The 14,470-nt window shown below is 52.5% G+C and overlaps 1 protein-coding gene across 1 annotated transcript in view; it reads right to left on the bottom strand.

Moving 5' to 3' along the window:
- Positions 1 to 679: 679 nt before the first annotated feature.
- The window catches only part of SHB (SH2 domain containing adaptor protein B), a 135,484-nt gene continuing 121,693 nt past the window's right edge, over positions 680 to 14,470 (bottom strand). Inside the window, exon 6 of the mRNA XM_061425716.1 lies at positions 680 to 1,608. Coding sequence (XP_061281700.1) covers positions 1,425 to 1,608 — 184 coding nt within the window. The 3' untranslated portion in view covers positions 680 to 1,424. The remainder of the gene's footprint in view (positions 1,609 to 14,470) is intronic.

Here is a 14,470-nt window from a genome sequence, read left to right on the forward strand (position 1 = left end):
TGTGGTATGGGGGTGGGTGGGTCAGAGGAAAAGGAAAATTAAGAGTAACTGAGCGTCTGCTCTGTCGAGAAGGATCCAGCTCCTGTGAAGGGCAGGGGCAAGATGGCGGTGGAGTGTGGGTGTGTGTGCAGATGTTCCTATCTGTGTGGAGGTAGTGCAGATGACCAAGAGGGCTCCATGTCCCCCGAGAGGTCAGGATTTGCCTTCCTCCAGGAGCAAGGTGGCAGCAAGAGACAAAGAACTGGCCCAAGAGTTTCCTCTGGTTGTGGACTGTGTGAACTTGGACAAATCACTCTCCTTCTCTGAGCCTCCCTTTCCCCACATGTGAAGTGCTCATGGGGTAGCACTGACCCCAGTTAATGGTGAGAGCACTTTATAGACCGCCGGGTGCTGTGCACCTGTGGGGTTAACACAGATTTGCCATCACAGGGTGGCTGTATGCAGAAGAGGGAACGTGGATGCTGGGTCAACATTTGAGGCTACCACTGCTGGAGCCTGAATGCCCCTTCTTGTAGGTTGACTCTCAAGGGGGCAAAGAAAACCCCTCTGCCCTGAGCTGGGGGCTCTGCCTCCTTCCCATGTGCCCAGAGGAGTTGCACCTTGCTCTGGGAATGAAACTCACAGCTAAGGACTTGCCCCCCTCACTGCAATGTATTAAAAAAAAAAAGGGATAAGAATATATATTAAATGACTATTTTATTTACATACCCTATTCATAAATAATTGAATCCTTTTTTGACTGCACAATGATCCCTTGGAGATCTCCTAATGATTACACTGAGTGACTAGAAGTGGATTAGTGGGCTTACATCTGTGTGTGGTCGTGTTCTTCCACCAATATGCTCGCGCGCGCGCGCACACACACACACACACACACACACACACACACACTGACACGCACGCACGCACACACACACACACACACACACACACACACACACACACACACACACACTGACACGCATACACCAGAAGGGAGGTGGGACTCCGGGGCCTTCTGAGCTCTTAAAACACCAGTACTTGGCTCCCAGCACCAGGGGGGCCCCGGTGGGAAAAATTGCGGCCCGGTACACAGGTGTGAATTCCTGACGGCTGGAGAACAAAGAGCCGCGACCCGGGAGCTGCCGCCCCGCCCCTCGGAGCTGCTCTCCTTTGTTCATCCTGGAAGGCATCTCTTTGGATTTGCAAATATTTTAATTCACAGAAACTCGAGGAGGGGGGTGGGGGGTGGGGGCTGGGGTGGCGCACTGGCTGTCCTTCAGTCTTTATCCAGGCCTTCTCCAGCCCCCCGCGAGTGGCGACAGCATTCTAAGACATGCAGTGGTGTGCTAGTACCATACACACGACACAAACTGGACACGGCTGGCAACAGCGGCCGGGGGCCACCGGCTCCACGTCTGCGCCCCGGCTCGGCGGGGCGGGGCTCACAGGGTCCGCACAGCCACGGGGTAGAGGAGGGACAAGTGCTCGGCGCCTTTGATGGGCAGCTTCCTGGTGGTGTAGTAGTGGATGACCTCTGGGACACTGTCGAACGGGGGGCTGTTCTGACCCAGGACGTATTTCTCTTTGGTTTTGGCCAGTTTCATGTGCATGAAGCCTTGGTTGCTCCTGTGAACAAAGCGCAGAGGTTGTTAGGATCCGCAGAATGAGGAAGGCCGAGGCCGCCACGCTGCTCGGGAGGAGGGAGGGGGTGGGAGGGCCGAGGGTCCCTCAGGAGAGCAGTTCCCAGAGAGCCTCTCGCTTCTGCTCTGAACCAGTTTGTCATGAATTCACACTCATTACCCGAGAGAGCTCTCCCTCTGGCCAACCTCCTGTTGAGGTGTGGAAGACTCCTTGCTGCCTGGGACAGACAAGAAACAGCCCTGAGCTGCCCCGCTCCCAGCCAGGAATGGGGCCCAGGCCCAGCTGAAATGTGGCCTCACCCGAGAGCCTTTCAATCCTAGCAGCAGACACGGCTGCAGGAGAGTCGTCAAAACTCAGAAGATTCGAGGGACTTCCTCAGGAAAACAAGCAAACCCCCAAACTTGGCTCCTCTCCCTATTACTGTGCAGAGAATTTAAGCCTTGCCTGGCAGGCACCGTGCTTAAATCCCCAATGCCCTGACAAGTGGGCAGGGCAGCGGTTAGCACCCCCAGTTTACAGTGTGGCAGGATGACAGGTGAATTGTTTACAATCTCCCTTCAGTAATAGGGAACTGTCAGCAGGAAGGGGCTGCTCAGCCTGAGACTACATTTCCCAGCCTCCCTTGCATCCACTGCTGTCATGTGACTAGTTGTAGCCAATGGAATGTGGGGAGAACGTGTGCTCCCCAGCTTTGCCCCAACACTGGCAGTCTCCTCTTGGTGCTTCCTCTCTCTGCTCAGTAAACCCTGCCTGCCTCCTCCAAGGCCCAGCCTGAATGTCTCCTCTGCCAGGAAGTCTTCCAAGTTCCCGCTGGCAGAGCACCTTCCTTCCTCCAACTGCACCGAGGATATAATGCCTCCATCAGCACTTGCCTTCCTGAACTGTAATTACTTATCCATCTTCTCGATTCCCTTGGGAGCTCCAGAGCAGGGTGCAGGCTCTGTGCCCACCGTGCTTGGCATCTGCTGAAACGGGCAGTGGGTGGGTTCCTCGGAGATCAAAGCAGAGCCCTGAGCCTGTGACATGCATGCTGGGTGGGGCGCCACTTCCGCCTGGCCCAAGTGGACTTCTCCCACCTCCCACTGAGGACTCTGACCACATCGGGTCACTAACCCCCAGTCAACCCACCTTTGCTCAGACTGCCCTTTCCCTGCTCACTCAGCTCCAAGCCTGGCCTAGCCACCACACCTGTGGGTGCCTGGTTTCCAAAACGGTCTAAATTTACTGTGTCGCTTAGTGAGAAAGCTGGGGCTCTGACCTCCTGCGCCTTCTCCAGAGCCCATCCTTTGTGAGCAGCCCTAGGGGCCGGCTTCCAGGAGACCGAGCCCATCCCAGGCGAGGCTGAGAGCGCTGTGTGGACGCAGGTGTGCAGCCTCCAGCCCTTCTGAGCTTTGGTTCTCGTTTCAGCTGCTCCCACATCTCTTCCATCCAGGACTGGGTTCTCCTCCCTTACCGGTGCCTGCTCTATTAATGCATCAATTTGGACTCCAGGACCATTTTCAAATGGGCAGAGCAAATGCTTAATGAAGTGCAGGCACTGAGTAATACATCTGCTCATAATAATGTATTTAGAGATGTCACCCTCAGCTTAAAGGAAATCGTTCGGAGAGCAATTATGTTTCAAGAGAGAATAATTCCTGTAAAGAACTGAAATTTAAATCAAGATTTTTTAAGGCTGACAATGTTCTAATTACAGAGCCTGTGGCAAGCTTTGCTCCTCAGTGAAGGGTCATTTCACTGGAGAATTACCTCATCTGAGAAGCAGGAGGCGCACTTGCTTAAGCCGGCGCATGCTTTAAAATACGAGCAACTCCCTCTGAGCCCAAGACTCAGCTACCTGCTACCCACCTCCGTGGAGAGACGGCAAATCTGTGCTGGCCTAGAAGAGTCTGTAACTGCTTGAATTCAGGGCCGAAATTGTATGGCTAATAAAACTAGGGACAGTTAAGAAGCCTTGTAGTCTTGGAGGCCACGTGCTCAGTTTTACCTGGAGAAGGGGTGGGTGGGTATGGGGGCAACAGGGCTGGAGCAGAGGTGAGTGACCTGGGTGGGTGGGTGTGGCCTCAGACACGTCATGCCCTCTGCCTGGGTGATATTTTGGGCTTTACAGCTGGTGCTGCAAAGCACAGGATGTGTTAGATCTCAACAACTAGCTGTGAGCTGGCCTGAACGCCAAAGCTTTCATGGCATTGTGGGTATGAGGTCGCTAGGGGAACTGATTTAGTATCTAAGGAGGTTAAAGAAAATAACTCATATGGGTTAACAGGATATTTTCACACCAGTTGTTGTGAAAACATTCAGTGAGGGAAGTGGGCAGGGATGCTGGCAACAGGACAGAGCCAGAGAAGGAAGCTGAAGCTCTTCTGTTCCCAGATCGAAGGCTCTCAAGGTTACCACATACTAGGAACTCCACACTGATGTCTCCATCTCAACAGACATGGGCAGGCACTGGGACCTCCCTGCAGTCCTTCCTGACTCTCCAGGCCCACTGGTTTTTCCTCTGATGCTGGTATTTCAGTACATACTAGTTTATAACCCTGAGCTGGGCTATGCTGAGGGGGCAGGCGGTCACAAAGTTCAGAGCTCAAGGCAGAGAACTCAGGCCTGTGACCCTGGAATCCAGGGCCTGACTATCCCCCGCAGAGGGAGAAAGGCCCACGAGCTGGCCCTCAGGCTGGAGTTCTTGCAGGAACGGCCCTTCCCCTTGGGCTCATGCACTGCACCCTCTATTTCTCTGGACCTCAGGCTCTCCTTGGGCCCTACTGGGCTGTCTCTACCCACACTGGACCCACGGTAAGGCTAACTGCATGGCCTCTGAGGGCGCTTCTAGACTTAAGGTCCTAGATTCCACGTCTATGAGCATCATCTGCTGCCCATGAGGTGAGGGCTTCCTGCAGGAAGGGATCAAGTCAGCCTCATGCCCCCTCCACTGCTGCTCTTGGCCTCCAGTCCCACTCTCACAGGGCGTTGGCCTGGATGGCTCTCAGGGCTGATGTTTCCTGGGCACTTCCTGTGAGCCAGGCCATGTGCCCAGCACTGAAGCTCCAGACGGGAGGTAGCTGACTGGGGGTCACGTAGCCATCAGCTGCTGTTGCTTCCCTCCCTGGGGGCCTTTCCCAGAACCCATGCTCCTGACCTCAGCGCCATAAGCTCCAAGAGAGGGCCCAACCTAGTCCCCAACACTCCCCATGAGGCCAGCCGGGGGCGGGTGAGAGACATCAGACTCTGAGCAGGTGACTTCTTGACTGCCAGCCTCAGTTCCCACGGCACCCACCCTGCCGGTAACAGTGGATCAGAGCAGCACAGGGGCTGGCAGTAAATGGCCGTCCCGGGGACCAGGGATGGTGTGTCCTGACCGGTGGAGTCCCCCGCCCGGAGGGACCACCATAGAGTTGGTGGGCCCCGAGAGGTGAGCGGGGCTTTCTTTCTGAGACAATCTGTCAAATCCCAACTTAACACAAACGATGGGCGGAGCCTTGTCAACACACAGGCAGGAGGTGTGCTGCAGAGATATATCCTGATCGGTCACAAGGTCCCTACGAGTGAGATGCCACCTAACGACAGCTAAAGATTTAAAAACGGCTGCCAGGGATGATTTTAATAACTGCCAACTCAGAGGAGGAAACCCAGCACAAGATTAAAATTTTCAGAGAATGGAGGGTACATCAGATACCCAGCATGCACAGGGATGTGTGGGGCTTTAGGAGCAAGAAGTAGCCTAGGGACCACGCATCCAGGGCCAGGTTCCAGGCCTGGCCACCTCCCCGTCATGGCTTCTGAGAAAGCATGGGTCCCCGGGGAGCTCAGACAGGCTGCCACCTCCTGCCAAGCTCCTGCGTCAGTCCTGTCTCCTTTGATAGGACATCCTGCGAGAGCTAAGTCACAATTAGGGGTGTCTCCAGTGGGTGACCTGTCTAATGAGTCTTGTAAGGCTGGTGGAGGCTGGGGATGCTGGGGCTGTCAGGGTGTTCAGATCGCTCATTACCATCACAAAAAGCACCTCCTTGTAACCGGGATTATCAAACGTGCCTGGCGCGTCAGGCCTAATAACAGGCCCCACCTCGTCTCATAATCATGGGCTTTAATAAAACATCACTCAGCCCGCAGCTGCTGGCCCGAGCAGGGTGCGAGGCCTCACCTCACGCTTTTAGACCTAATTGCTTGATGCATATTTCATGAAGAATCTTGGGTAATAGTTATGTTAAATCGCTTCTTTTCATGATGAAATGACTTAAAAAATACTTGATATAATATTTATGTGGGAGAAGTCGAGGAAATTGTCCTTTGGGATTAGTGTGTAGGACCTGGTTACAGGAATCCACGCTCAGAGGTGTGATCTTAGGTCTACCTCTTTTGAAAGGTAGTTGGGGAGATGCTCTCTTCATGGAGATGCTCCAGCACATTGTCCCTCAGCTCAAGACCATCCAGGGCTGTCCTTGGGACCCTGCAGAATAAAGGCTGAACCCCACCGTGCACCGATCTGCTGCTACCGGCTATCTCATTTAAGCCTGCAGCAAGGCTGACACTTTGCTCGGTGTAACTACCGTTGTTGACAGATGGGGAAACCAAGGCTGAAGGAGGCTGTGTGCCTCGATGGGCACCTTGGGGCTCACAAGACAGGTACTTCCTGTGGCAATGCTGCCTCCACAAGCAGATGGCTCTGATTCAGCACATCTGCTCTCTGACCTCCAGGGAGATGTCTACAGAGAAAAGTGTCTACAGAGAAGACGTTTTTCCTCCTCATCACACCTCTGAGCAAGCCTCTCCAGAAACACTTGTGAGTGTCTGCAGAGAAGCATGCTCCAAGGAGCTGCTGTGGGAGAAATCACCCAGACCTCCAGTGATGGGGGCCTTCAGGGGAAAGGCACTGGGGTGACATCTCCTGAGGACTTTGCCCGTGCAGGCTGGATCTGCACAAGCTTTGAACTTCCCTCTTGGGGCCTGGGAGCCTGGCAGAACAAATGTGCACAACATGATTGCCACTGCTGCCCTTGGTTGGTGACTGGACCAACCTGTGGCTTCACAAAGAAGCTGGGAGGGCTGACATTATCTGCAAGAACCCCAAGGGCCAGAGGGAGAAGCAATCTGCCTGAATCGCAGGGAGAGGACACCAGGGCTTTCTGAGTCCTTACAGCCATGTGGTGGGGTTCTCCAGCTGTGCCATGCATGGGTGGGGGGCATGAAGGCCCCTTCCAGCTGAGACGTTGTAGGGGTCGAGGGAGCTGGGGGAAGGGGTTTACAAGGTCACACGCCTTCTGAAATCGCCTTCATAGGGACAAGCCAAAGACACATGCACCAAGTTATAGAGCACAAACATCTAAATGTGAACACTGCTGAGCCAAATGACTTGATTTACAACCAAATAATCAGACTTTCAATAAATGCATTGGCAGCGACTAGCCTCCCCAAGAAGCCCAGGCATTTCTCAAGCTCTAAGTTGGTGGCTCAGGGTGAGATCTTCAGTAAATCATGATGAAAAGCCATCTCCAGGGGGAAGGAGCGGAGAAGGCAATGGCACCCCACTCCAGGACTCTCGCCTGGAAAATCCCATGGATGGAGGAGCCTGGTGGGCTACAGGCCATGGGGTCACTAAGAGTCGGACATGACTGAGCGACTTCACTTTCACTTTCATGCATTGGAGAAGGAAATGGCAACCCACTCCAGTATTCTTGCCTGGAGAATCCCAGGGACGGGGGAGCCTGGTGGGCTACCGTCTATGGGGTCGCACAGAGTTGGACACGACTGAAGTGACTTAGCACCAGCAGCAGCAGGGGGAAGGAGAGCTGGCCGATGCCTTTTGCAGCAAGGGTTGTTTTGTGCCACAAAATGCAGCAGGTGGGTCAGAACGAACGCATCGGGGGCAATTTTCTCAGGAGTAGACTAACAAAGTGTCAGACAGGAGGACTGCAATGATCCAGACAGCTGAGGAAGTGAGCCTCACATCGCTGGAGGTGTGTGACTGGGACGGTAATGTGCTTGATGACTTTTGTAATTCTTCTGGTTGGTGTCCCTACATAAGCTTCAGCAAGAGCACACGAAAACTACAAGGGGAGATGTGCATGCAGAGCGAAGGGTGACATGTGAAATGTTTCAGAGCTTTAGGAAGAGGAAAGAGGACTTTCCTAGGAATACGAAGACCCTTTTGTGTTTGAAGCTCATGGGGTTGATGGTGATGGCTGGACTGAAGTCAGATGCCTGGGTCCAAACTCTGACCCCACTTATGTCATTGGCTGGGCAGGTCCCCTCTCCCTGGGCCTCAGCATGCTTGTCTGGAAAAGGTAGAGGGGGTTCCTCCAGCGCTGAAGTTCTCAAGCCAGTGAGAGACGTCATAGGGGCATGGGAGCTGCAGCAGCACTGCCAGTGGGACTGGTATACTCACACAGGGATAGCCAGTTTCCGGGCTTGGGGACAGCACAGTGGCAAAAGCAGGCTTTTTAGCATCTGTGCCAATGGGATGGATGCCAATGGCCTGGGGGGTTGGGGGGGGTGTCTCCTTCTACAGGACAAGCCCCTCCCTACCCATACTCTCCTTGGGGCACTGATTATCAACGGGGCAAGTTTACCTCCTTCCTGGGGACACTTGACAATGTCTGGAGACAGGGGAGCCGCTGGCATCTCTAGGTGGAGGTCAAGCATGCTGCAGAGGACAGAGCCACAGCATAGAATAACCCAGCCCAAACTTCAACAGCGGCAACTCACGGGTCACCAGTGCCTCAAATCCTTCATGTGTGAAGTGGGACTAACAAGAATAGATGTGAGGCAGAAGCGAGAATGTGTCTGTGAAGGAAGCAAGAACACCTGATAAAGGTTAGTTGTCCGGCTCCTCATTCAAGGGCTGAAGATGTGGCACAGAATTTGCCAAAGGGATGCACAGGCTCCAGGCTGTTTGCAAGGACCAAGCGCCCCCCAACCCCCCGTCACTCCAACCAGCAGGTGCAGGGGGAACATGAAGCACCTGAAGGAGGGTCCAGAACAGGGGTCGGGCAGGTGCTGGACAAAGGCAGTTGTTGAGGCAAGCACCAGCTGCTGCGGAGAGGACTTGGAGGGCACAGTGGTTTTCATAGGCAAAAGGGGAGCTGGAAACCTGAGGCCGAGCCAGGTGATGTGGAGAGGGAGATGAGGGGAGCACTCCGGGGTGAGGAAGGTCAGACGACGGCAAAGGGATCACTGCCTGCAGGTCCAGAGGGACCCAGACCTGAGTCTCCCAGGTCTGAGAGTCTCCCAGACTGCCACTTCTGAACTGTGCCTCTCTGAGCCTCAGTTTCCTCAACTGGAGCTTTCACTGCCCACGCGCAAGGACTGTCCTGAGGTCCCAGCTGGGTGGGACATGGCTTTGTTTGCACCCACACACTGCAGGAGCCCTCATAGAAGGTGCTGCCCAGGCTGAGCACTAAGTGTGCCCCCGCTCTGCCTGGTCTGCCTTCGTGGCCGTGTTGGCGGCAGGCCCACCTCCTGTATCGGGGCAGCCTGCCTGGCTGAAGGGGGAGGTCTGGGTTCTGGCCCCAGCTCTGTCACCAGATGACAGTGGGCATGGTGTTTACATCCCTGAGATAGATTTTCCCAAACATCGAGTGGTATTTCTCAACACTCTCAAAAGCTCATTGTTATACACCGGGGTCCATGTGAAAACAGAATGGGAATGATGAGGAAAGAGCCTTCTCTCCTTAAAAAATGCTGGTCTAAGGCAGTACTGTGGGTAGTGCTTTGCAGTCAACATTTCTGATGGACACAAGATGCCAAGCAGAGGCTTTTGAGGCCATGTCTTTCCCTGACTTTACTTTACAGATGACATGAGACCCAGAAAGGGGTGGAGGTTTGCTCCCATTCTCCAGTGAACCCAATATGACCCCCACCTTGTGCCATCAGCCATAGGGCACTACCCATAGCCTCTGTATGCTCTGAGAAGGCAGTGATGCTATACAAGGTGCAGGGTGGAAGTGGGCATGCAGAGAGCGGGAGAGACAGCAATCCACCTATACCCCAGTTCTCACCTTCGTCCTTAAAGCAAGGTGCTTACCCTCATTATCCTATGGACCCAACTCCTTTCCTGGTGGGGCTTTCCTCACTGAGCAACTGATTCATTAGCACAGCAAAGAAGGGGACTCGCCCACAAAGCATCTGATCCAACTCACAGTTTTACTTAAAAAAACAAAAACAAGTAAAGAAGGAAAATCCAGAAGGGTCTTTAAAAACTGCAGACTAAAACAGATCTATTTGCTCAGCAGCCCTGCCTCTAAGCTGAGGATCCATTCTTTCTCCCTGGAATTTCAAAGGCACACACGTGACTCTAAGCCAACGTGGCCCTGGCCAAAAGCCTTTTGCAAATCATGTGAAAGACAGTGATCGGTGGTTTTCAGTGGAAAAGCTCCCAATAAGCCTTGGGGATCTGGGCCACAGTCTCTTCATCTGTGAAATGGGGAGATCTTTATGACGTTCCCTAACCTCACTGAGAGCAAGGGAAAAGAGCCCTGAGCAGTAAGTCGAGACCTGGTCCCACCCCTGCTTCTCGCCCTCTTGGGCCTTGGTTTTCCCATCTACACAACAAAGGGAGAGGCCGAGGTGATCACTGAGGTCCCACAAACTTATAAAACTTTGAAACTTAGCACATAGAAGATGCTCACACCATGCGGTCAGGAAAGAATGACTTCAGATATTAAACAAAACGATTGACCTTCACTGCAGATGCCCCAAGAGTTCCAGGGCTGGAAGAGAAGTGCAGGTTTCTCAAACACAGAGTTTCTTCAAATGTGCCCCGGAATGCCTACATCAAGGTCCCCAGGGATTTTGCTAAGCCTGTGGCTTCCTGGGCTTCTCTGGAACTAGAATCAGCCTTTAACACGCTCTTCAAGAGATTCTGATGCACATTCAAGTTTGAGAACCACCATTCTAGTCCTTATCTGGTGATGCAAAGTCCACATTCACATCTCACATCCAGCATTTTCTTTTTGCTCACCTACAGTGCTGGGCTAGCTCACTCCTTGCAGGGACAACCTTTTTCAACCTTTGATGGCTCTCCCCATGAGAAAGTCCTTCTATGTTCTGAGCTGAATTGTGACTTAGCACAGTCCTGCAGGCCATAGCTGCTCCACCTGCCCTGGGAAGGCTCGCCTGAAGAGCGGGGTATAGAGCAGGTACAGACCTGAGGCTGCTCCTCTCTCCAGCTGTCCTCAGAGGGCAGAAGCTCCTATCCTTTCCCATTCTGGTTCCCCCTGCTGCTCACAATCTCTCACATGCTGGGGCTGCAACTGGACAGTGTCTCCCGTGGGTCTATCCCACTTGGCCGTTAGTCCCACTGTCTGGACACGATTCCATCACCACATGCACACCCCAAGCCTTCGCTGCACTTCCTTCTGGTGTCTACTGACCTCCAGAGTCCACTCTGTCTTCCTCCTCCTCCTGATCCCAAAAGACAGGATCTCATTGGCTTTAGAGTGTTAGTGGGTCAGACAACATGCACCTCTTGACCCAAACCAAAAAGGGCACCAGCCCAAGAACACAAAGAAGCAAATGCCCACTGGCTGTAGCCACACTTGGAAGGTTTGCAAATGTAATTTTGAAAGGTCACTGTCAGCCCTTCGTAATTTGGGCTCTGGAGGGCGAATCCTCTCATGTTGGGCATCCATTCTGGCAGCTTCTCGACAACCTCTGTCCACAGGGTAGAGCGTTCTCTCAAAATTAAATTGCTGGCTCTTTGCTCCCTAATGAAATTGATTTCTGCCTTGATACACAACAAAGCTTTCATTTTATTATTTGGCTAGGGTTTGACCACATTAATTACAGTTTTTTTTCAGCATGGCTGCAAGTAATTGAGTTCCCAAAAGTGACTGACTATTGGAACTGATGGCTTTTTAAAAGCATAACTACCACAGAAGTCAAACGGTCAACTCTCATTTTGTCACAGAAGATTTCTGGGGGGTAAGATTGGAACAATTCAGGACAGGAAGAAGCATTTTTCTGGTTTGAAAATCTGAACTCAAAATGGGATTATGCTCACATTTGGAGACTGCTTTTGAGATGCGGGTGTGCCCGACACATACTACCTCACACATTTGCTGCCTCAGTGGTTTGATCATCACTTGTGTCAGAACTCATAAATTGCCCCAAGTTTTTAATCATTGTTATTGGCACAAGTCTACCTACCTTAGAGGATACGCTGTGGAAGCCTCTTCGAATCAGTTTCTAACACCAGGTACCAGGGATTGCAAAGTGCCTACCTGGTCCTGTGTAAATGCGTTTTCCCCTGGGAGGCTGTGTTCAGCCAGGGCGGGCTATACACCTTAGTGTCAGGTGGAAATGATGGGCACACAGCTACTCTGAGCAAGTTGAGGGGTGGGAAAGAATTGTACAAGACAGAAAGGACCAGAAATGCAGAAAGCTGCGGGGAGAAAGAAAGAGAGCTGACCAGGACTTCAGAGTTTATAAGGCGCATCTTTGTCCACCTGGGCCAAATGTTTAGTCGCCTTGGCCAAGGGGGGCTGACATGGTGGGGACAACTGAAAACTCAAGTTGGCACCACAGGAAGAGGGGACACTGCAGAGACCTCTCCTCTAATGCCAAACCTAATCATCCTTCTCTCTTGCTGTTACTTCCCAGTACGTTATCATCCTTCTAGGCCCTGCTCACACGCCACCTCCTCCAGGAAGCCTTCCAAGATGCCACCAGTCAGACTCACTTTCTTCTTCCCTTATTTATTCCCTGCCACACTTCCCTCTACCACAGCCCTCACCTATTCTTGTCCCTCTGTCTCCCTATCCAGCTGGAGGCCTGGTGCCCAGCGGGAATGCAGCAGTGACACCTAGGCTGCTGACCTGTCACCCCTGCCCTGAAAGTCTGTGCTGAGAATGTGACAGGCTGATCCCCAAACCGCCTGGAGCTGTGAGCAGCGTGTGGATTTTCAAAAGGAAAATAGCAAAAAAAAAAAAAAAAGTTCTAATTAAAGCATTTCTAATAAGCCAGCTTTGCCAAAACCAATTGTTTCTTATATTCCTCCTGGGTGAAGCGATCCTTTTTTTAAAAAGGCATTTATAGTGGCAGAAAGCACCCTAGGCTGGAAGGAGGTCGGCGGCTGCTCACTGTTGGGGGGTGGGGTGTGCTCAGCAAAGGACGGGTTTGAGGCACAAAACGTGTGCATATGTGAGTGTGACACACACTCAGACACAGCAAAACATCATTTTTATAGCTTTAGAATTTGAACTGTGGGAGCAAAGATGAGAGCTATAAAATCTGACATCCCATTTTATAAATCTGCCGCAAATACCAAGAACGTTTATGGAGAAAATGAGAGAAGAAAATATAGTGCTATGGGGCTTCAGAAGGGTAATAACCCTGGATGGGAGTCGAGACATCTGGGCTCCACCAGCAACTCGCTGCGGGACCTTGGGAAGGTCCTTTTCTCTTCCTGCGCCTGTTTCTCTCATCCGAAAGCCAGGGTTTTGACCTGGATGATTCAAGACTCTTCTGGTTGCAAGGGCCTGAGGGTGTGGGGAACAGGAAACCTTGAGATTTTACTGAATGAAGCTGGGTGCTTCAAGCCCCACCAGATGCCTCAAGGAGAGAGCTGGTTATATTTCCTCTGGGGAACATCCAGCTATTTACTTAGCTATTAGCAAAGTAAGACCCCCAGTTCTTCCCTGGGGAAGGCACAAGTTTCTATAAATAACCCCACCTGCATTTATACAGCCACTCGGGAATTTACAAAGAGATCTCCCTTCCACTGTGTCCCTGAGCCTCAGGGGTGAGGCTCAGAGACATGAAATAATTCGCTGGGTGACCCCCACAGCCGGTGGAAGCAGTGGGATTCAGGCCCTGGTCCCCTGGCCCCTGACTGAGTCCTTCTCCATGTTTCTGTCCCTTCTCTGATGGCAGGTACGAGGTCTGTAATCTGTCACCACGGCCTGGGCCTGTAGTACCCACGTGTCCTCCCAAGTTCCCAAACAAGCCATTCCCAGATGGCTTTTGCAAAAATATTGTTAAATAAATCCTATTAACAAGATGTTAGAAATGTGACTGGAAAGAAATGTTTTTCACATTTTGAGACCAGTGCTTCAGAAAGGAAGCTGTCCCAGGGCATGAGAGGCTTCCTGGCAATGAATGGGCATTTGGAACCGCCCCCCACCCCAACCCCGCTCCCCCTCTGCCACCCGGCAGGCGAGCCACACAGGCAGATTTATGTGGCTGATACAAGATAATTAAAAACCAGCTGGAAATGTAATCGGGGTGGCTCAGACACTGCATTAGGGAGCTCTCGGGGGAGTAAAGGGCAATGCTGTGTGCCTGGCTGGGAGGGGAGACGTGGCAGGTCAGGAAGGGAAACCCCAACCCATCAGTGGGCACCTTGGGCGCTGCCAGGCTGGCAGGTGCTCTGGACAACGGGCTGGCAGTGTGAGTGCAGGCACCTCTTGCCTCTGGGTTTGGGGCAGCAATTGGGGCAGGGATGAAAACTCGTCTTGAGTTATGATGAGTTTCCTGGGTTTTTCAAAACTGAGAGTTCCAGGTCTGTGTTGCAGCTGGCGGAGCCACCACTTACCGGCCGTTCAGAAATCGGAACGAGGCCCCAGGCTCCTTGCTTTCTCATCCTCTTCGATTCTACCAAGACATGACCTCTGTTTACTCCCACTGCCTGAGTCCTTCGCCGAACTGTTGCAGCCTCCTCAGCAGCCAGCCCTCCATCCTGACCTGCCTTCCAGATTCAGCGACCATCAGTTGGGGCTTCTGAAAACCTCTATCTCTAAAGTTCACTATTTTCATTTCATCTCCTACACAGAACGTTTGAGGAGCCTCTTGTTTTGCCTACAGCAGTAGCTCCTAATTGCACCATTTCCTTTAAACCTTTTAGAGAAGGCGAAAA

Source organism: Bos javanicus, chromosome 8 (genome assembly GCF_032452875.1).
Source record: "Bos javanicus breed banteng chromosome 8, ARS-OSU_banteng_1.0, whole genome shotgun sequence".
Lineage (NCBI taxonomy): Eukaryota > Metazoa > Chordata > Mammalia > Artiodactyla > Bovidae > Bos > Bos javanicus.